This window comes from Plasmodium knowlesi, assembly GCF_000006355.2.
Source record: "Plasmodium knowlesi strain H genome assembly, chromosome: 7".
Lineage (NCBI taxonomy): Eukaryota > Apicomplexa > Aconoidasida > Haemosporida > Plasmodiidae > Plasmodium > Plasmodium knowlesi.
Window position 1 is genome coordinate 36,819 of NC_011908.2, and position 24,368 is coordinate 61,186.

The 24,368-nt window shown below is 33.6% G+C and overlaps 4 protein-coding genes across 4 annotated transcripts; 2 read left to right on the top strand and 2 right to left on the bottom strand.

Annotated features, from left to right (window-relative positions):
- Positions 1-1,606: 1,606 nt before the first annotated feature.
- Positions 1,607-2,116, top strand: PKNH_0700700 (conserved protein, unknown function; the record flags this gene model as incomplete). Its single annotated transcript, XM_002258265.1, has 1 exon — positions 1,607-2,116. The coding sequence occupies one exon, from the start codon at positions 1,607-1,609 to the stop codon at positions 2,114-2,116; it is 510 nt and encodes a 169-aa protein (XP_002258301.1).
- An 815-nt stretch (positions 2,117-2,931) lies between these two features.
- PKNH_0700800 (protein RER1, putative) lies at positions 2,932-3,711 on the bottom strand (the record flags this gene model as incomplete). The annotated part of the gene is made up of 2 exons (XM_002258266.1): positions 2,932-2,984; positions 3,159-3,711. The coding sequence occupies 2 exons, from the start codon at positions 3,709-3,711 to the stop codon at positions 2,932-2,934; spliced, it is 606 nt and encodes a 201-aa protein (XP_002258302.1).
- Positions 3,712-6,283: 2,572 nt separating this feature from the next.
- On the bottom strand, positions 6,284-8,565 carry PKNH_0700900 (ras-related protein RAB7, putative; the record flags this gene model as incomplete). The annotated part of the gene is made up of 7 exons (XM_002258267.1): positions 6,284-6,353; positions 6,569-6,717; positions 6,877-6,951; positions 7,096-7,242; positions 7,474-7,532; positions 7,659-7,726; positions 8,513-8,565. The coding sequence occupies 7 exons, from the start codon at positions 8,563-8,565 to the stop codon at positions 6,284-6,286; spliced, it is 621 nt and encodes a 206-aa protein (XP_002258303.1).
- Positions 8,566-13,678: 5,113 nt separating this feature from the next.
- PKNH_0701000 (conserved protein, unknown function) lies at positions 13,679-23,515 on the top strand (the record flags this gene model as incomplete). The annotated part of the gene is made up of 1 exon (XM_002258268.1): positions 13,679-23,515. The coding sequence occupies one exon, from the start codon at positions 13,679-13,681 to the stop codon at positions 23,513-23,515; it is 9,837 nt and encodes a 3,278-aa protein (XP_002258304.1).
- Positions 23,516-24,368: the final 853 nt, after the last annotated feature.

The window sequence follows — 24,368 nt, forward strand, 5'->3', positions numbered from 1 at the left end:
ACGGAAAAAATGAAAAAGTAGAAGAAAGTAATTATCCCCTGGTGCACGAACATACTTACCTTTTACACACAGAACATGAATAACGCATAGTTCACACATACGTAACCACTCGGTTACAAAATAAACACATTTGATGATCCAACTGGTGTGAAGGGAAAGAAGACCTGTACTGTTATCCCTGACTGCATATTTATGTGTACACACACAAACACCCACTCTCCTATCCCTTTTGTACGCTACAAAATAAATACTTTTAATTTTTGTGAATTCTTGCGCTTCGCCGTTTTTAAGTGTACACTATCCATATTTTTATGCTACTCCTTTTACAAGTGTTCGCATATGTGTATTGTTTCTACAGGTATATATATATCCACTCTTTATGCAAGTACAAATAACTACATCGTTCGTAATGCGCACATTCCTTGAGTACATAATATTTTGACTGTTTCAACATTTTAGGCTTTTTCATATTCAAAAACTTGTTAAAGAAACCTGCAATATAATGTGAAAAGAAATATTCTTTAAGGAGTGGCTTTTTTCTTTAATGAATAAAAATTTGGATGGTACATCCCTTCAAAGGCTGGAAATCAGGCCTCCTACATAAATACAAGTTTTTTTTTTCTTTCTCACATTTTAACAAAAACGGAAACGCTTTTGCGCAAAATATACGCGCCTTTATAAAAGGGCGTAGTTCCAGTGCACATTACTTAACATTATATCTTGTTGTTGCTGGGACTTTCCTATTTTGTGCGGGGATACAACTTTTCGTATTTTTTCGTACATTTTTAGTTAACACAGGTTGATGGGATATTCACATAAAAAATGCTTTTTTTTTTTTTTTTTTTTTTCTACGTCGCAAAAAAAATTTTTTTAAGTGAGAAAAAACGTGAAGCATTTTCCCTTCGAGCGAGGCAATTCAATCGTTATATATTAAAATAAAAATTATGGAGGATGCTTTTCCCCTTAAGTGCAATTTCCTCAAAATGAGGTACTCCTAAAACTACATTAATCCACAAATAATTGCCCATTATTGCATATCCGTTTTAACAAGAATTCTGTAGCGATGTATAAAATAAATAGAATAAATGCTCCATTCCTTTCTGCTTAAGTGGCTTACACAGAAGGTATGATCTATATGAAGCGTACAAACCAAAATAGGATAAACAGAAAAGAAAAGAAAACTCCTTTTTTCTCGGGAAACTTGTAAAAATTCCCCCTTTGCTTTGTTCTGTCCACATACATTTATCCGCATAAGTTCGCCCCCAAGGGGCGCTTCACATTTCTCTCTTTTTCTGTCCCAAATATATTGTTATACCAGAAGGTTATGAGACAAAGTGAGTGAATTTGATGCACCATGTGAATTTATTGATTTTATTTTTACGCTCTTCCCCCCCCCATATATTCATCAGAAGGACCATGACGAAAGGCAAAGCATGGCGTGATAGGGGCCTCTACATAAGGAATATATTTACGCAAAGCATATTTTTTAGATGAAAAAGAGCTTGTAATATCTATCTTTTTGCAAACGTCTAAAAAAATCCACACAGCTCCTTGTGTATCCCACAAACGCTCGTGCTCGAAGATCACCCTCCGATGACTCGCAAAAATGAATTACTTTTTCTGCACCAGAGTAAACTTTAATGTAGCTCGATTCAAAAACACATTAATAAGCCATATATGCAAAGGGAACAATGTGAAAGAGCAGCATTGTAAGAAATTATTCTTTAGCACAAGAAATAATGGGCATAATAATGACAATAACAGTATCGACGCCTTAAATTATAAATTTTCCAAAAAAAGAAAAGATGAAGAAGAGACAAATATTTTTTCAAATCCAAATTATAAAGTAATTAATTCACAGCCCAAAAGAAACTTAAGCGTTTTTGGATATAACAGAGGAAAACTGTTCGTGAGCATCAAGAAAGACTTCACGAGTTTTGTTGTTAATTCGTTAATCATCTTCGTCTTCCTTTACTCCCTTTACACATTAGCACCCAATGAAACTGTGTCACAAAGAAGAAAAAGAATTATCACAGAGAGATTGATGAAGGAGTATGATATTTCTGCGAGTGATCTTGAAATGATTGAACAACTGGACCAAGTATCAGAAGAGTAAAAATATTGTGCAAGAATTGGGGTGAGCACGAGAATGGCTAACCTAGGAGAGCGCTTACTTTAACCCGTCTCTACCTCTTCCGCAGGTTCCGTTTATTATCATTTTTTCACTTTTTGGACGCGATAGTTGAGGCACTTTGTTTTCGTGTGTGCCGCACGAGTTGGTCGTATATTTTTCTCACTGCAATTGTTAATCTGATATATTTTTTTCTTTTCTATTCCTTTTTAACATGTCATCATGCAAAATTCCACCCTTTTCTTAAGTTTCGAAAAAAAAAAAAGAAAAAAAAAGACGAAACGAAAAAAAAAAAAAGGAATCATGAGTAACATTTTCTTTTTGGCTTTTATACCTTGATGCAGCATAAACGTGTCATAATTACGTCAAGAAATTATGACAGTTGTGAAATTATGGTAGCTATATATATAGCAACCAAATTCACATGTAAATTGAACGAACATAAGGGGTTACCACCCAGCACATGCTGATGTGCAATTTTCATTAAAACAAAAATTTCATTTGTTGATTCGAGTTTTTAATATTTAAAAGATTGAATTTAGAAAATGATAAGTAATTACTGTAATGTAAATTGAAACAAAGAGGAAGAACAAGTTTTAACAAACATTAAATGAATAGGTGCAATAGCTTTGTTTTGTATCAATATTTTCTTAAAAATACGATTGGAATTTAAAAAAAAAAAAAAAAAAAAAAAATATTATATATATATATATAAGGGCTACGTAGTCCCTATAAAATAATTACATAAAAATGGTAAATTCTGAAAAAAAAGGAGCTTAGAACTAGACGCGTTTGGTACCCTATCTGCTAATTTTATTTCCGCGAGCCACAGAACCGTACGTCTGTTTGGTAGCTATGAAGGGGAGAGGGGGGAAAAACACATAAACATAAAAACATGTACTTATAAATATATATGTACAAATGTACTCATACATCTGCGTGCCGCCTTTTCATCCAGGCAGAGATAGCGCCGCAAGCGACTTTACCAGGGGCACAAATTTGCTCCAAATTTAAAAAGCAACATTACCTGTGTTAAACGGCAAATACTTAAACTTGATCATATTTTTTATCTGCTGCTTCATAGTCGCAAAAAATAAACATATGAAGTAAAAAAGTAATAGGGGCCAAAATACTGGTATGTCCAGAAATGGAAAGAAGGTACAAAATATTGATGTCAAAATAGCTCTACTGGCATACAACCAGAATTTGAATTCGTCCAGTTTTCTTAAGAATGGCCTAAACTCTTTCTTATCATCAGGATTGTTCTCATTTTTTTGTTGAGTCGTTTGTTTCATAGGGAGTAATAAACCGTTATTCTCATTTTCATACTGCTCATATATTTCTTCTATATTGTGAGGGGTTAAAAAACGCAAGAATAAGTTTAGTAAAAAAATGGATAGCGCATATGACACTACGTAAAACCCCGTCACGTAATATACCCTAAGAACGTATAAAATAAATAAACCCAATAAACTAAACCATCTTGTTTTTACATATAGCGTTGTCTTATCAATATAGTAATTATGTGTGTTGATTATTTTTTTACAAAAATCTGGTAGCGTTGGCTCTGTTTCGTCCATTTTTCTTTTTTTTTTTTGTGTGTCTTTATTAAATTAGTGTTTAATTCGTTTGGTCTTGTTTTGTTAAACTTTTGTTTACATTTACTATTAACAGTTCTGTTACATATATGCTTCATACAGGAAGGTACTCTTCCTCTTACATGTGGATATGCACGTGCGTATGTTAGCATATATTAGAGCACATATTAGTATACATACGCGGTTTTGCACATATATACACATAAATAACACTATACTGTGTATTCTTACGGTAAAAAAAAAGAAAAACGTACAAATGAGGTATGCACAAATATAATGTACTTTACATAATATATTTGTGCATTTTACTATTCTTTAAACTATTCTTCCCAATTCTAGAATGAATTAACTTCTCTGTCTTAAATAACACAAATAAAATTTACACAAATGTACCTGTACGGATTAAACATAATGCGATTTTTATTGAGTCTTCACGAAAAAAGTTTACTCAAAAGTTTTACTGAAAAAAAACATTTCTTCTTGAAAAAAAAATTTTCTTAAAGTGGCCTGTTACCTTATAAACATAACATATGTATACGTATGCGCGTGTACGTATATTTAATGCGCATTTAATACGTATGCTTAAATGATTGGATATATATTTATATACATGCCGGTGAATATATGCAAGTACCATAAAACTCGAAAAACTTCCAACTATCAGCAGATTGCAGGCATCCGTATATTTTTACAATTTTCGCAAAATGGTTTCAAAAAAATATACAAAATCGTACCATAGCGATTTTGTCATCAAACAATCATGCTTCATCAACATTATATGAACTTTTCATACAAAACAGTAATTTAACAAAATGCACTTTTTTTCGTACGAAATATATGGCCTAATCAATATATGTTATATGCTTTTATACCACATATTAACTGAACACTTCGTAAAGAAAAGATAGGCCTATTTCTTCAAAGCCCTCTTCTAAGATACATATATTATTGCTATATATTTTACCAAATAGATGAGTGTAAATTAATTCAATATTTCCTCATAAAAAAAAAAAAAAAAAAAAAAAAAAAAACACAACAGTGCAGTAGTTTTTTTTATAAAAATTGCATATATGTAAAGCCCATAACCAATTTTGTGCCTACAAGAAAAAGAGCGAATTTTTTCTATATGATGCCCACAAGATATGTTGGAGTTTTTTTTTTTTTTTTTTTTGCCAATAATTCCTATTATAAAGAAACCCATTTTAATAAACAAATTAAACAGTCCTCTGTTATCTGCAACAGGGCGGCGAAATAAAAAGGATAAAAGATATGCTTAAAAGTGAGTTGCCAAAAAAAATTTTATGACCTGAAAATTAATAAAAGTCCAACCACATAACTACATTCTCTTAAAAAAAAAAAAATTAAATTAACCCAAATGGTTTGCAAATAATACAACACCCATTCATTTCATATAAAAATGATTAGCATACATACACTCAAAGCCAGATTTCCTATTTAAGGAGTAACTAATGTGCCAAATCCTTTTCATAATATGGTGTTAAGGTAAAAGAGGCCTTTTTTTTTTAACCTTTAAAATGAGAACATATATTTGCATAAAATAAGAAGGTGCAAACAAACAATAGAAGAAAAATCACCCTGTAAGAAAGAATGAACAAATTTCTTACGCTAAAAGAGGATACAGAGGAAAAAAAGAATAACACAGCGTCGTCCCACTGTGTAGTGTTTTTCCCATTACCCAAAGTAAAAGCATATCACCAACAAAACCAAGGATGCAACCTAGAAGAATCTGCGCTAAAAAGAGAAAAAAAAGAAAAGACTGTTCGCGTATTAGTAGAAATTGTGTTTTTATGTATTCATGTCTTTTCGCCTTTATGACCATTTTCCCCTTTACACGCGCACCAATGGGTTCTTCCTAACTTTTAGGACGTACACATACGGTATTCATAGCTCAGAATAAAAAGTTCTTTAAAATTATGAACATGTGGGATAAAAAAAAAGGTGTAAAAAAGGTTAACTACATTTCCTTAAAAAAAAAAAAAAAAAAAAAAAGATTAACGAAATATAGACGTGACACGCCCATATGCATAAGCATAACTGTATGCACATATGCAAAAGGTTGCATGGAGAAATATATAAGCAAGAAAAAGTATACGTACAGTATATCTTGAAATTGCGCGAACAGTATATTTTGCTACTACACACATATACATATTCACAGAAAAATATAAACATGCTCTTTTTCTACCCTATAGTGGGTGTTCACTCAAAACTATGCAAACTGTTTCTGTCATAATAAATACATTTTTATGTATGAACAAACAGGTTCATCCATGAACAAATCCACCTTTAAATACATATCGTTAAAACATACATTTCCTTTGAACATGTACTTGATGGATTTACCCAACAATGCGAAAATGGGGAAATACTATTCGCCTGGAAAAACCTCGTGTGCATACTAGCGCATGTGTGTACATAGATATACATATACATTTCTAAATGTACATAAATCAACCACAAAAATCTATGGGGCTCATGAGGCAATGAGCAAAAAACGAAATTATGTTATCCATCTCCACATTCTTGGCAACCCTTAGCAACAGCGACTTTTGTATATTTTTTGATCACCCTGATTGTTCAGGGCAAATGTCTCAGGCAGATATCTGAAAACAGTAAAAATTGGAAAAATTCCACATAATGTTTTACATACACGTAATATGGGGCAAATGTATGGGTTCACTTACGTTCCTTTCAGCAAAGTAGCATAGTATAAAATACATTTGCAACGTTCCAAGGAACAAAATTTCCATGGCGTCCACATAATAATAAATGGACACATCGTTATACGTTCCCTTTTTATGCCGGTTTGTTCACTTACATTTGCTCTTCTTGGTGTTCTTGCTTCATGGCCTTTCTCGCAATTTCGTCAAATGCCTGATCCACATTAATTGCGTTCTTTGCGCTCGTCTCAAAATAGGGAATGTTGTTGTTCGATTTGCACCACTGCATGACTTTAAGCGATTGAACCTGGAAAGATAAAACGAATGGACAAATGGACGAACGGATGAACGAGTGGTAAAAGGAAAGCACTCGTTTCTACAGTCGCGAGCAGTCATGCATATCCATAAACATATGAGCATGCTGCCAAATATATAAAAATTATTACTCCCTCCTATTATGAATTACCTTTCTCTTATTCGTCTCGTCAACTTTATTTCCAATTATGACAAAGGGGAAATTGTCTGGATCCTTTGGGCTGGCCTACACGGAAAAACAAGTTCGCGAAAAAAAAAAAAATAGCACTCGAGTGTGCATACTTGTAACTATTTATATATACATATATTTATATACGCTTGCTTATATACAGCACTAGACTGATTATTGCTGTCTCCCTCTCTTCGGTACCTGAATCAAAAATTCGTCCTTCCACGATTCCAAGGACTCATACGTTTTGTAATTCGTTAAGTCAAAAACTAACACACAGCAATCGGCTCCTCTGTAAAAAGCTACCCCCAGGCTTTGAAAGCGCTCTTGGCCTGCCGTGTCCCATATCTGAGAGGAGAGTGGGTAGAGGCGTTACTCGAATGAGAATTAAGCACATAAGCATTGATACATGTATATGAATGTGCAATCGCTCGCATGTTCTGTCATATACATGTGCATAACTCATGCGAAATCTCGGGGGGGGGGGGGAAAAATGCTATATTTTTTTTATTAAAGAAACTAGGCACAAATAAATATTCCATAAGCCTTATTAGCAATTTTTCTCTCCTTTCATTTAACTTGCATTGTTAGGTTTTCATTGTCAACTATGGTTTCTTTCGTTAAAAAATCGGCTCCAACTAACATGGGGGGGGAGTGGGGGAAGAAGAAAAAAAATATATATATTATATAAATATAGCAAATATTAAAGGAGAAAAAATAATTCACAGATTTATTCTTCAATATATTTTAGTTCATTTAATTACTTGTCGCCTTGTATTGATTTGTAAATTTTTTATTTACATATTGATTCATTAATGATGTCTTTCCAACACTGAAAAAGAAAAAATAAAATAAAATAAAAAGGAGGATAAAATTAATACACAAAAGGTATTATCATAAAGAAGTTGTAAAAATTGAAAAAGTTAAGCAATTCCCCCAAAACATCTTAATTCATGTGCAATATATATAACAATGTCCAATAGCTCGCATTAATTTTAGGGTTAGCATGTGTACATAAAATATACTATATAAATTTATTGAATATAAAAAAGGTTAGCCTTTTTTTTTTTTTTTTTTTTTAATAGTATTTATTCTATATTAAGCGTTTTCATATTTGATATTCTCTTTAATAATATAACGTCTGTGTAACATTTCGGGATTCATTTTTTTGTCTAACGCATGTGTTGCTTAAGTTTAATTGGACTATTCATGTGTGCTTTCGGAGTGAACCATTTGGTGCTTAGCTCACCCCCCATTTTCATTTCTACTTAATATAATAACACGCTTGTACCAAATAGCGCTAACAACATGGCGCAATCTTATTTTTCAATAAAACTTCTAAACTTCATTTTTATATATACAAACGCTTAGTGGTAGACATGTGTTTCTTTATCTGGGAGGCAACTTTAACAAACCTCTGATGCGAGAAGCCAAGTGGCAGTACTAAGGAATCAGTTAAACTTCTTTCCTTATTGATGTATCGGTATTTTCTAGTCATTTTCCCATCACTGCGGTCTACTACATATATATTTGCATATATATTTATGTACAATGTTTCCCCCCTCGCAAAATTAACGCAGCTGCAATATGGACGTTTTTTACGTTTTTTATTATTTACCCACTATCCCCAAGAATGATAACTTTTAAAATGGTTCTTTTTTTATTTGACATAATTTTCTTCTAATGGTTTTTTGCCTTTGTGGTTATGATTCTTAATTCGATTAAGTAGTATACGTAACAGTGCTGTGATACCTGAATGTACGCGCACGTATTAATGTGTTTAAGCCATATGTAATTTTGTTCATAAATTTGCTTATTTATGCAATTCGTTCATTTGCTTATAAAATGCACTTTTTCTCTGTATATTTTGAAGTGTACTTTCGATGATACTTCCTTCTCTTTGGTTAATAGGAAATGAAACAAAAAAAAAAAATTATATATATATAAATATATATATATTCTTAAGTTCCATGAAAATTTTCAAAGAAAAACGAAAAGGGGGAAATATAAAAAAATAAAAATATAAACATAAGAAGAATTTTGTGTAATATATACAAGAAAAAAATTAAACTTATTTTTTTCCCATACATGTATATACATATGGCGACATATAAACGTTATGAAAACTATTCACAATGCTTAATCTTTTTTTTTTTTTTCTTGTCAGTTTTGATCAGCTTAATAAGCATCACATCGATATTTCTGTTGTAGTAACACAGAAAATAGAAAAAAAAAAAAAAAAAAAAAAAAAAGAAAGAAAGAAAGAAAGAAAGAAAGAAAGAAAGAAAAACATAAAATTGCACCACATGCTACACGCCAATCCATGTGCGCGAAGGACTTTATATTCCTAACAAATTTTGCAAATGTGAAGGGGATGGGCCACGTGCATATAAAAGGTAAAAAAGAACAATACGTTCTGTTACACACACATGTAAATATACTTTAATACAAAAATATTTACTTCATGAATGTAAATATTTTTTTAATATACTTTTGTTGCTGTACGGACGAGCATGTGTAATATGTGTATATAAGCACGCAATGAATATTTTGTTTTTTTCCGCAACCAATGAACATTCTTTTAAAATGCGCCCAACAAAAAATAAACTTCCTTTGAGGGCTATTTTACTACTGTGCTTGTGAAAAATGGTTGAGTATATATTCCCTTAAAAGTAATTCGACAAAAAGATAAATGCTTCTTTTAAAAATCCCCACAAATGGTGTAAATAATTGGATGTGTTATTTTTTTAGGGCAACAGTTAACTACTCATGGGTATGAAAATAAGAAATGGAACTACCATATAATTACACCTAAATTTGGCGATTATAGGGATGTGGAAAGTGTTAAGTAATAAGAAAAAAAAAAATATGCATATATTAGTATACACCCCTTGACCAGTTATTGTGCACAATTCAAGCTGCATAGATCACATGGGCCACAATCGAATTAACAATTAAGACGAATAACTCTGAATAAAAAACCGACCACTGTATATTTGCATATATATGTATTTTAGCATATTTCTATGGTTATTTTTTCCGGATTGAGTTAACTTCTCTTTTATGCATAATAAATTTCAGTTCGTTCCAACAAGAGTTCTTCAGATGAGAACATAAAAAAAAGAACCACCCAGGGTGTAACAGAATGGTGCGAACATTTCTCAGTTACGTAACGCATATATGCCTTAATGCGCTGTATGTACTTATTCCTAACAATGAGTTAGAGGAATTACTTTTTTTCTCCCTCGAAATAAGCAATATAACCAAATGAAAATTATCAAAATGGTTCTCATTAAAACAATTAAGGGGAAATTACAGACCATATACCGCTTAAGTGTGTGCATATATGTGTACTTACATGTGTGTGTGTGTGTGTACATTTGCTTATACATTCCCTTGTGACTTTTTCCTCCAAAAGGAATGGCGCCTATTTTTATTCGTACATATTTTATTTCAACGCGATTCACAAAAAGTAACACATTTATAAAAAAGTGCGAAATTTATATTCTTTCTCCTGTTATGCGTTTTTTTTTTTTCTTCACTCCTTTGTAACAAGGCACTTATTTTTTTTTTCGTAAATGATGGCAAAATAATAAACACACTTAATAAAAAGAAAAAGTCGAAAGAGTTTAATTTGATTATATTATAAATTCATTAATATTAAGCAGTCAACATTAAATCTCATTTCGCCTTCGAGTTTTAGTGCTTAACACTTTGATTTAAATTTTATATTTATTTTTATTTTTATTTTCATAATTTGTATTATGTATATCATGTTTAAGATCCTACTGCGAAATGGCATTTTCCGTGTTTGTTCTTTTAAAGCAAGATAAAAGCAAAACTTATCATCATTCTATCATTTTTATTGTAGTTAAAAATGGGTACATTGTCCAGAATGTCCTGGGATGGCAATACGTGCTCATAAAGTAATATATATGTATATATCACATAATACATACACGCATGTATTTTGTATACGTGTTAATCCAGAACATGTGCCCTTGATTAAATGCGCACATTTTCTTGTGCATATGCTCATACTTGTGTATACACGAGCATACATGTAAACTACGGAAGGGGTTAAAAATATAATTCGTTCTATTGCTAATGCACAGGCACAATAAAACAAAACAAAAATGCTATTTTACATTTCGTTCCGCATAAACCTCACTTGTGTGCTCTGTTTTTTTTTTTTTTTTTTTGTATTTTTTTATTCTCCTTCTTAAGGTTGTTTTACAATTGTTTCGTGAGAGGAACAAATAACAAGAAACCAAGTGGAGTAAAGCGAACGAAATGAAAAAAAAAAAAAAAAAATATAACAAGTATAACCAACAAATGGAAACAAAATCGCTAAAATAAATACAAAAAAAAAAAAAAAAAAAAAAACAGCAAGAAAAAAAAAGAAAAAAATATACACAAAAACAAAAAAGGGAATGCAGAACAATGCAAAAACAGAACATAAAGCATAATTCTGTAAACGAGCCATACAAGAGATTGGGCTCGCATTGACAATTTTATGTGAGCTTACACAAGCAAAAAAGAACATACATATGTTCGTACATGCATGCATATATATGCGCATGTTGAAGCCATCAGTAGATATGTTTGTGCAACTCTACCCGAACTTAAAATTGAGGAAAATTGCTATTCGGTTGCTGTGAATATATTTTGCGAGTATATTATATTTTCCTTTTTTTGTGTGTTTCCCTTTTCTTCGAGAGTGTAAATAAATCCCTCATTAAATTTGCGCCAAATTTTTATGTACATTTTGTCATTTATTCATTATATATATATATTTCTATTTAGAACAAAATTATAAACTTCATTATCATTACAAATGAAAAAAAAAAATGTGATAGACGAGATTGTAAATTAATACGAGTATCCCTCATGATGCTCATATATTTTTTTTTTCTTTTCTCCACATAGATATCCATTTTTTTCGTTCTTATTATGTCTTCATTAGCTGAATATACACACCTCTCCCTTTATAATTAAGTATGAATAAGCAGAGTTATATGTTCACCGTATGTTACACGCGTATGCATATGTATACATTTGTATATACTTACATACCCTTGTGTATACATTTTTTTGGTACATTTTTGAACAATCCTTTTTTGCTTTTTCTGTACATTTCTGCTCCCACATTTTAGAAATATTTTGTTTTCCAAAATGCAGTTAGAGCAGATAATTCTTTTCCCCTTTTGAAAAGTAACCCCATTTTTATGCTTGAGAGAGGTGTGCACATACCATCATACACTATCGTCTCTACGTATGTATAGAATTTGCGTGTTGGTTGTTTTATTTCCTTATGAATTTATATATATATATTTTTTTTTTAGTGAGAAAAGAAAAACATTTATTTTGAGGCATAAATGAATGAGTATATTTCTCTGTTTATTTTGCTTAATTATAGAAATTGTTTTTCTTTTTTCCTCTTTTACCTTCTATCGCGATTTTTTCGACATCCTTTTTTTTTTTGTTGTTGTTCTCGCGATTATCAACCCTTGTGAATTTTTTCCCATTTTTAAATGTTCGTAGTTACTTGTGACGCAAGGCATATTATGTAAATGCTTTCACATGCCTGCTATGTTAATGTGTGAGGGGTACTTAGATGCATTGCGTACATAAGCACAGGTGTACACAAATGTACTCATGCATACGTACATGCATACGTTTGGCGCCCTGCATGGAAATATACCAATCAGATACACTTTCGTTTTGAAAGAGCGACCATTGATATATTTACTTGAAATCGTCTCGAAATATTTTACAAAGCATAAAATTGACAAAATACACTACATGTGGCAAACAAGGCACATGCACTCTTTTTGCAATTTCTTATTTTGTTTTTATAAAATATAAGTCATTAAAAAATGTACGTAATAAAAGCGGTATATTAAATATAACCTGCTTGTGATATTTTGAACTACAGTATTGTGCACTATTGTACTTTTATGTAGTGCAACTTTTTGTCCCTCTTTTTTTTTCTTTGTTTTTTTATAGTATCAAGTGACGAATTAAATGAAATATAAGGGTAAGACAAATCTATTTGTTAGCACACCCAATTGAATTTCATTACATAAGAAAACGTCACCTAATCGCATGCAACGGTAGGAAATTAATATGCTATTAATTTCAGCCATCTCCCTTTTTTTTTTAGTACATGTACGCATTTTTATGAATATTCGTCTGTACACATTTTTGTATCCCCCTCTTCTGTGTTCACATTGATGTGTACACGTTTTTGCTTATTTTTAATGAAATTCTGAATTTTGTAAATGCGAATTATTTCACTTATTTCATTTTATTATTATTTTTTTTTTTTTTATCCTGTTTCTACATATTTACTTCCAAGTCATTGCCTCCATGTTACTGTTTCCAAACAGTCGTTTCTAGAATTTCCTGTTCATATTATCATCTCCATACCTTTACTCCTTTACTTCCAATTCCTCATTGTTACTCCCCTCCATTCTTACCTTTTACATATTGACATGCTCACGAAAAGATAATCGAATGCTTTCGAATTTATGTTATTGAATCAAATTAGCGCTCTATTTATGTTAGTAACTGTTTCCATCTGGGGATTCGTGCATTCATTTTTATGAAGTACGGAAGTATGCTAATATGTACGTACAAGAAATACCCTTAATTGTTCAAATCGTCAAATTCAAATGTACGCAGACTTGAATTACCTGTGGTGCATAGGTACACACTTAATGAATTATTAAAATTGCATAAGTATGCATTTCCCTTGTACACCTTGCACCAAAAGAAGAAAATGATTTATCTGACATATCTTAAAACAAGCCATTTTAAACTTAAGTCTGACGATGTAGAACCAAAGCCCCTTACTGACAATGGGGGAGTATTCCTCCTCAGGAATTCATGTACTTCGGACATTCTGTTGTATACAAATAAAACGTGTAGGAATAGCTATCTAGAGCAGGAGATACCATGCTGGAGTACTAATGTGAGTTCCTTATCTAGGGGAGAAAAGCACAATCACCTGAATATGCTAAGCACACAAAGCACTCAAAATGAAGAAGACGACGAAGGCGAAGATGAAGACATACCAACAGGAGGAAATGAACTCACGACCAGTTTGCATAAGAGGGACACACATTTTGTTATGTACAAATATGAACCCAATTTTTGCGCAACCCAAATGCCGAAAGGTACACATCAGAAAAAGATAAGCAAAGTAAAGAGAGAAAGAAATATATCAAATGAGGACAATACATCGAAGAAAGGCCAACTATTATCTATTAAAAACAATTTCAAACGGAAAAAAACCCTAAACAGGGAGAAATGCGAAAAGCTGATTCGCTGCAATTCCTCGAAGAACGCTAAAAGGAAATTCATAAAGGAGAGGAAAAGAAGAAAGAATGTACACCCATTCGAGAAAAAGTTTTTTCTCGACGCTGTAGAAAATTTCTTAGATTTACATTTCAATGCAGTTCATCTGAAGGCAGTTTGTGAACATTTTATAAAATATTGTAAGGACAACATAGAATCTACCACTCCACAGAATTGTCTACGTAGATTCAGTAAAAGGGCCTCCAAAGGGGGAAATCACTCTGTGGAAATATTAGACTTCACTGAAAAGTATAGTAGAGACTATTCTCCGTACGTCAAGTTTATAGAATATAACACCAAATGCGGAATGAAAGATGAAGAAAGAAAGTTAGCTGTTCTAATTAAAAAGCAGCTTGTCAAAATGAAATATTTTACTTACACAAAAAGAAAAAGTAAAGCAAATGTTCGAGGTAAGAAGGGGCCACTCGTTCCAAAAGATGCACAATCAAGCGCTTCACTTCACAAAATGAGTGACACAAATGATATGAAACTGTCGAAACCAAATAAGGGGTCATTCATCGTAGTACGACAAATCGTCATGGATATATATAATGTAGACATGCATTATCATGACAACTGTGTGGAAGCTTGCAAAGGAACCCCGTTGTGGTGTGCCTTTTTTTTTGAGTGCTATCCTCTGAAGGATAATGTTGTCACCACGAACTGCAGCATCAAATTGATAAGTATACCTTACGTAAACGAAAAAGAACAAAAAAATAAAATAAAAATAAACAAAAATAAAAAAAAAGATAAAAACAAAAAAAATAAGAATAACGAAGGAAAAGCAAAAAACATCGCAAACGTAGTAGACATTCTAAACCATTTTAGCAGTACTGCCCCACAAGTAAAAAACAACAGGAGTTTTATATCCTTAGCAGTTTCAACAGATATGTGCAAAACGTATAAGGTACGAGGGATCATTATGGAATCTTTAAATTCCACAAATGAAGAGTATCGTGGCACATGTCAAAAGGGAATCGTAAGAATAATATGCATACCATATTGTATTAAAAGTGATATCCATCAGTTCATACGAAGTGATATTTACTACGAATTGTACCAAGCAGTTTATTTAGCGCGAAATTCCTATGTGATATTTCAAAGGGCAATTATGAATAGCTTTTGTAGTATAACTCATCAGCAGTCATTCTTGTGCCTACAGAATTTTCTAGAAAATTGCATTACAAAAATGGGCGATTCCTTCTTCCAAAGAGAAATGTCCAAATTCGCCATATTTAGAGCTGCGTCCAATGCAATCTTAATCTCAACAACAGTGAGAAACAAATTACCCTTCCCAAAACCCTTATTTTTCAAGGAGTACAAAATTATGGTTACACAATATCAGAATATCGTTAATTATGCCATTTTTTTTCTTGATCTGTGTGAACATATCATCACTTATCATTTTAAAAAAAAAAAACTTCTACTACTAACAAAAGAAAAAATATGTTTATTACTCTATTACTTTGGACATCAGTATGGGGTTGTGAATTATCAGCGCAAATATTTTTTTCATCATATTTGTAGCAAACGTTGTAGTAAGCAGGAAAAGTATTGCGAAAGAGATTTTATTAGCTGTTTGTCTGATCTGAAAATGGAGGATATCAAATCTGAAGTGGAAACAAATTTACCAGAATATATGCAACAATTCAAGGATAAGAATTGGCAGACGGAAAATTCGCATCAATGTGTACAGGAGAAAGAATTATTTCTTCATCATCAGAATACTCCATGTAGTTTTACAAATCATCATACTACACTATATTACGCAATGAAGAAATTAATTCTCTACTTTTTTCACTACTTCGCTTCCCCATGGGACGCCAAAATGAAATATAAGGATGTTTGCAAAAAGAGGCATAAATTAAAGAAGCTCAGTGCTGATGCATCGGAATGCAGAAAAAACTTTTTGCACGTACATGTTATAAACACGCTTACTGGTTTCCTGAAACGCGATTTTGTGAAATTAGTATATGCTGCAAAGGGAGAGGGGTACAATATCCGCGGCCCTTCCGATCGCAATGCAACTAGTATCTATAGCACTTCCAATGAATGCTCCCGTAGTACACACGAGGGAAGCCTGAAAAATAAAACACAATTAGGAATAGAACTTGATGCAGGACATCGCAGAAACGAAGTGCTACAAAATCCCAACTGCACACATAAATCTGAAGAAGGGGGAAGGACAGCATGCACAAGTGATCATACGCAAAGGAACAAGCCAAATAATTACCTCCCCCCAATGCTGGACCGACCTGAAAGTACACACTCTCAATATTTAAAATTCCAAGTCAAAGGAGAATTAGTTTTACACATCCTGCACGGAAGGGGCAAGCACAAAATACGCTGTGGTAGCAACAATTATAAGCTAGCTAATCCTACACATAAACCGAGTGACAGCGGAAGGCATATAGCCCAAACGAACCCTAACAGTAGTGATCATTACTACATGGAAAAAGGAACCTTCATTAAACTTCAGAACAACGTAGTTAGGGCAACTGGTCAAGTGCAAAACAGAACTAACTACATGCCGAATTATACGCAAAATGACACATGCACGAATCTCAACAAACTTATTAATAATAAACATATGGAAAATAATTGCAATACAAACATAAACATTATTAGGGATCAGTTAACCTCTTCCATGGAGAGACCTACTTACCATAGAAACCTTTGCACGGGATGTCAAAATATTTTAAGCCATAATATGAGGCATATAAGTTCCTATCACAATGGGCAACAAATAAAGTGGCAAACGAATCCGAACAGTTTAATGCACGGAAGTGGAAAGGAGGGTTGCAGAAATGGGTGGAAGAATACCCATTGTCGCAACAATTGTGGAAGTTATTTCCATAATAGCATTCCCCATAGCACTATCCCCCATAGAGGATACCACCAGAATGGTTATCAGCATAATGGTTACGACCAACACGGACATCATCAGAACCGTTTTGTCCATAAGCACATTTCCCATGATGGAAGTTTCCATAACTGTTATTGTGATTATCAGAATCGCATCCACCGCAGCAGTAAGGATTTTATGGGAAGAAATAACAACGTGTGTCAGTACAGCAACGGAATTTTCGTGCAAAATGGACAACTCCCGCAGAATGAAGAAAAAGGAATGAGTTATTACTTCAACGCCTTTTTCAACAGCAATATGAATAACAACAATTTCACCACAGCCATCGACAAGAACAATGAAACAAACTGCACCCATAGGTACACTCAACCTCATCAAAATAATGTCCCACCATATTATTATATCATTCCCAATCGTATGCATACTATTAATAATATCAATTTTAACAGGCAAAATGAATTGTGTAAAATGTGCAAAAATACAAGTGTGAGAAAAAATGAACATTATTATCATACCAGGAGGTGTGCCAATTTATTTGGAGGAATTACGAATATGAAAAAGGACTGCCACCCTCACAATACAAATGGTGGGCTTCCTGCTAACAAGGACATAAATGAAGATGGCATTGATCAACAGGGCTTATCCAGTAATGCCTTAAACAACCAAATGGATAGAGGAATGCTCCAATCGAATTACAAGGGTAATTTTCCATATGCGAATATGCACGCTTTAGATAAAACTAGTACACTGAATGTGTACAGCAACTGCAATAATGTGAAAAGGGATACGAACATCATCTGCATGTGTGGTGCCAGGATCGAGCATAGGGACAGCGAAAGTGGTGGTAAAGAATGTGCGGAGAAGGATGGCGGAAAGAATCAAAGAGGTAATGACGAGGGAAGTGGCAACCAAGGCGAAAAGGAAAGCAATGGGGATGGCAAAAATAGCGGCGTTGAGAAGAACAACGACCAAAATAACAACAACCACAACAACGACAACAGTAATAGCGGTCGAAGCGGCAGACCAAACGGCGATAACAGCAACGACGACAACAACAAGGAGGACGATAACGAGCAGGAGGAAAATGACCAAAACAAAAGGGGATGCAATAAAAACAACGCATGCAGCACTACCGCAAAAAAGAAAAAAAGCAAAAAAAAAAAAACAGAAAAGAAAATGGTCAATTATAAACATAAGAATATTCAGAAGAAAAGTATGCTTAATTCTAAGTCGGCTAGAGGGGGGAGAAACAAAAATAACAGATTTCCCAAGAGCAAAGAAGAAAATACTAAAAATAATATAGACAACAACAAGGAGGATACAGACAAGGAAGTAACTCCTCGCAACGAGAATAGCACCGATAAGGATAAATTGAACAATGAAGACCTAATAAGTTCGAAGGTTATTATCAATGTGGAAAAATCACAAACGGAAAAATCTCCCGAAAATTGTAGCTCATTGAAGCGCTATTTAGATTTCGTAAAGAACATAGATTATGACATAAAATTTGGAAATGCATACATAAAGTTAGGAAAAAAACTCAGTTCCCAAAATAAATGCCAATTTGATGTGTATGAAGCAGAGGTTGTGGCCGTAGACAATATTAGCAACTTTTTCCATGGCGACATTCAAAACTTTGAAAACTTCTATAGCTTACTTAAAAGAAATATAAACAACTATGATTTTCTGAAAACAAATATAAATAATCAAAATTATGGGGAAACCCTCGAAATTGATGACAGCAATGTAGAGGATTTCCTCAAAATATCTCAGGATTCCCATTTAATTCTTAACTATTTTAGCAATACTATAAGAGCTGCAAAGGAAAATAGCAAAAACAGCTCAACAAATTCCAAAAACGTACTTTCCAGGAAAAGGAACTTTTTATCGTATATGAATCTACCGCAGAATGACACTTCCATGGAAACCTCTAACGATCAGCCAAAGCCCGTCCAAGAAGAAATGCCGCAAAGCGTGCACATCAATAATGTGGGTAGTACCAATGAGAACATAAGTAGTATGAAGAAGTGGAAAAATGCAGGTAGCAATATGCTGGAAGGCACTCCCAAGAGCAATACTAATACTAACGGAGCAGGCCGGAATGGTATGTACACCTCCAGGATAGTTAGCACTAATAGAAATGCGAATGCGAATTCTGCCACTAGTGCTAAAAATGAAGGCCCCAGTGTAAGACCACAAGACTCAAATGCTATAAATAGAGACGGCGCCGTCCTTGTAGACAGCCAACTAGGGAATGCGGGACTTGTCCAATTGGGTGCCCTGCCAATAGGCCCAAACGACACACATTCCAATTTCTTAAGCAATCGAAAAATTAGCAAAAATTGCTTTATCACGAAGAAGAAGGAATTGTTTTCTAATTGCGAGGGTAACAATAATGGCAATAATAGTATCATTGGTAACAGTGGTAATATCCCCGTTGCACGGGGCAGACTGACCAACCTCCCAAGCTCGAAAAGCATGGACAATTTATGCCAAAATGAGCAGCCAAATGAGCAGCCAAATGAGCAACCAAATGAGCAACCAAATGAACAACCAAATGAACAACCAAATGAGCAGCCAAATGAGCAGCCAAATGAGCAGCCAAATGAGCAACCAAATGAACAACAGAACAGCCCTGAAAGCGTTCCCCGGAGCACGCTCTGCAAGAGCCTCATCCATACAATAAACAAAGTAAATTTCCTAAGGATATTTGGATATAAGTCAATATACGATCTATTAAAGGATCAATGTAAAGTGTTGCTTGTGCAGAAGATGACCATGGAAGCAAATACCATGCACAATATAATCAAGCACGTAATTAGATACAACTACATCCATGATCACATAAATAATCCCTTTACGATTTATCAGCATTCGTTAAAAAATATACCAGCCAATAAGTTTGCCATCAAAATATTAAATACGAGTACATGTGGCATATACAAATTGAAATATAAAATACACAGTCTCCTATCTGAGGGAAAACAACTCAAGAATGTCAACATGGAAATTGAAAATTATGCACAGAGAAAATATCAGTCGGAGGAATATCTAAGAAAATGTCATGAAAAAAGTGTGAAAAATCTTGTTCAAAATAAAAAATCTACCCAGATCGATAACCTCTCATTTTTGAACATCTCAAGTTCTGATTTATCAAACAGCCAATACTTAGAATCGTATAAAAATTTCTATTCCCCCAAAGAAACTAGCACAAATAACCATATTGATATTTGTCTCTCCATGAATAAATACCCCGATTCGTGTCGCTCCTCAGATGAAATGCTAGATTTGTACCTTTCAGAAATTCTCAGCATTAGAAATTTAATGAATAACTCATTTTCACCCAATAATGATATGCACGCATGCATTAATGAACACCAACCCCAATACAACTGCAGCATGGGAATTGAAAAAACGAGTGAACACAAAAATATCTGTGGAAGTAATGGCCTAAGTAGCACTACCACTAATACAAAACAGAACAGCATCAGCAGTAACAACCTCACCAGCGACCTAAGTCAAATTCCAATTGGAGACATTTCCACCAATTCTCCAAACAACATTTCTTACCCATTTATCTGCAAATACTGCTTAAACATTTTCTTCGACAAGGATACGCAGTTACCAAGTGATGGGAATAAAAGCATCTTAAACAAAAGCCTTCTTAACATTTATGCTGAAAGAAATAATGAAGAAAACAACCTTGTTTGGGAAACCACTACTGCGAAGAAGAAAAAAATGATGGGGCAAAATGTGGACAGCCTTGGTCATTCATCCTTATCGAAAAATGATCCACGCGTGAAGGAAGATAATTACATTGTTCAAGTGAATGGTAACGGAAGAAACAAGGAAGAAAAGGAAGAAATTGACGAAAAGAAAAACGCCACCAGCAATAGCGGAAGTGAACCCCTCACTCGCAGCACCGTAAGCAATCGTGGTAGTCGCAGGAGCAGTCGAAGTATATACCTACACACAAGAAACAAAATAAGGAGGCAAAGCATTAGGAGAAAACGAAAAAGTATCGCCAACAACAAACAGAATGCCCGCAAAAATAAAAATGTCCGAAATAAGCGGATTACCAGAAAGGAAACCAAATTAAAAACAAACCATAAAACTATAAACAAAAGAAGAGGAAATGATACCAAGGAGAAAAAGAAAATTGCCAATTCTGTAGTCAAAAATGAAGATACAGATATCATGAATGAGAAAAATAGGCAACAAAATAATACTTATATTAACACAAAATTATCGAATATTTCTGCACCAGGTTGTAAACCCATATCTCCAGTAAAGAGGGAAGTGCTCCAGAGTGTAGTCTCTTGTATTTCCTCCCCGCGTAAAACCCTACCCCAAAATTACGAACTACCGAAACTTCCACTAAATGTCCACGCACCAGATAATTCTCCAAATGATAATATTAACAATCCCAGCAAAATGAAAATCAACGTATGTAAAAGGTGTAAGGAGAAAAATGCACCACCACGCGAAAGTTCCATAGCAAAAGAAATTTTAAAAAAATACAAAAAACACCCCGGTTCAGTACCAAAATATCTTTGGACATCTGTTGGAATAACAAAAAATAATGAACACGTTCTAGGAGTAGCTATGCAAATGATTGACGGTTGTACATTAACGTATATTATTCAAAAATTGAAAGGGACGGAAAATGTAAAACAAGGTCATTTCCTATTGGATATTTGCAAAAAATTAGTTAAACATTTAATGATTATATGCGAATCTGTTGATAATCCAATCATCAATTGGGATACCAAACCAGGAAATATTATGATTGAATACGAAACGGGAATCTCAAAAATAGTTTGTAAAAAGGTTACCATCATAGATGTGGGTGATGCATTACCAGGGAGATCGTTCTATTTTCCAACTAATCCTGCCTACTATGAAAAAATTAAAAGGAATAATTCTCAAAAAAATTTCAATAATTTCTTGTATTATGTAATATGTACTAAGGGGTTTTGCTCTCCTGAATGTGCCCTGCTAGTTTTCCTATTGTCATCTCTTAATAAATCTGAACAGTTTAGAAAGACATGGTATGGCCCCGATTCGAGCATTTTCCACATTATGAAAACGAGACAGTTAAGAATAAAGTACAGATGGAAAAAACTCCTAGATTTGCGTTTTATTCAGCCCATTGTGAGGAAGAAAGATTTTATGCTTAGTGGTCAGTCACTTAGTCCAGTGAGTCCCAAATGCTCATGCAATAGTGAAGAAGATGATGCACGATCCGTTTCTTCCAGGAATAGAGATAGTACTTACTGTACCAGTGTCAACGGTAGCAGCAGCTATAACAACAGGAATGACGCCAAGAAAAGTACCTTTTCCAACACCAAAGGAAACAGAACTGGTAGTAAGAGAACGACCCAGATGAAGAGAAACGCTCCAGTTCCCAACCAGGTATGTGCCAAGGTGGGACTTCCTCACAACCATCCCCATACCACCCGTACCAGCCGAAATGGAACCATACGAAGCAGCAACAACAGTAACCAGCTCAATGGCAACCCCAGCAACAGCATTCCTCACAATCGCATTGCCCCAAATGGCAACTACAACAACACGAAGATGTTCCAGAAAGACGGAGATAAGGAAATAAATGGAAACAACGGAAACAACAAAAGCTGTACAAATCCCATTAGAAAAAATAAGAACAGTGCACCCACAGGATGTAAACCAAATAACCTTCTCCCAACCAACGCCAATTCAGAGAACACGAATGCACACTCATCGGAAAAAGGAGCAACCTTGAATAGTCATCATCCAAATAGCGAACAGGAAGACCTATTAAGAGGTTACTACTTAATGAAGATATGCACACATGACATGGAGGATGATGGTGAGCTAGAACATTACTCAGATAACGAAGAAATAAAAGAGTTTGTCAATAAAAAAGATGAAAAAATAAAAGATATGGAAATAAAATTAAGCGAATCGGAAAAGAAGAAAAAAAAAAAAAGAGAAAATGAATATTTTAAAATGCAAAATATTGACTCATGGGTTATCAAGTTCACAACAAAAACCACAATCTTCAGCGTTGGACTAGTATTATGCCAATTATTTGGTGGAAACAACTTATTAAGCGTCGTTAACAAAGATGAAGTAAAGGTAGTCGATGTGTTATGTGAATGGAATTGTGAAAATAGTAAGAATATTTATTCTGGAGAAAAAAATATTACCATTAATGATCTATTGCCAAGTAGAGGAATTTTTGCTGATGTCCTATGGAAAAGGAGAATTAAAAACATAATAAAAAAATGTTTACAATTTATACCATCCAGAAGATGCTCATTTAAGGAATTGTACGAAGACGTAAAAAAATTGAAAAGAGAATTTGAAGCTTATTATGATTTGAACGATGACTCCACATGTGATTTTTAGAGTGTCTTCTAAACTGTGACCGTTGCGCAGAAGCATGTATGAAAGATACTAACCGTTAGGACATAGTGACCCACAGTAAAGCATGGAGTGGCCACCCTTAAACCTGTGAACAATCTTTTAGGACAGCAGAAGGTAGCCAAGAATGATGAACGGAATGGAGCACCATCATAGTGAACTCCATAAAATTGCACTCAGTGAAGAAAAAAAAAAAAAAAAAGTAACGTAAAGTAACGCAATAAATTCCCGTTACCACAATGATTTGCTAACAAAAGCAGACGAGAAATGTTCATAAAGGATACGCAAAAGAAAAAAAATAATTAAGAAGAAAACAGTTGCATATATAACCGAACTTGCGGTTACCTTATTGAAGTAAATTTCGCACCCTCCTTTGCCCTCTTACCCATTTCATTACCTCTTCCTTCGTTTTGAATATTCCAACTGGATAAAGGATAATAAATAATGTGAAAAATCCTCCACGGACATTTGTGTGCTAAATCATAATGAAGATTTCTTTACTTTTTTTTTTTACGTTTACAAAATTAGGTTTTTATATAATTTAATTTTTTCCATTTTTTTTTTATCCATCATTTTATTCGTACAGACATGTGTATGTAGCCCCGAATTGCAATTCCTTTGTGTTTTAATGCATAAATGAAATATGCATTTTGGCATATATATTTTTTGTAGTTAGAAGTTGTACAGAACTTCGTACGCAGTTACCTTTTTTTTTTTTTTTTTTTTGTGTTTACGTTTTTTTATTTGTTCCAGTTCAACTGTAAGAAGTAAAGGTACAACATGTGGTTCTTCCGTAGTCCATTTGCTTGAATGCCCCCACACACTCACGTTGTCCCTT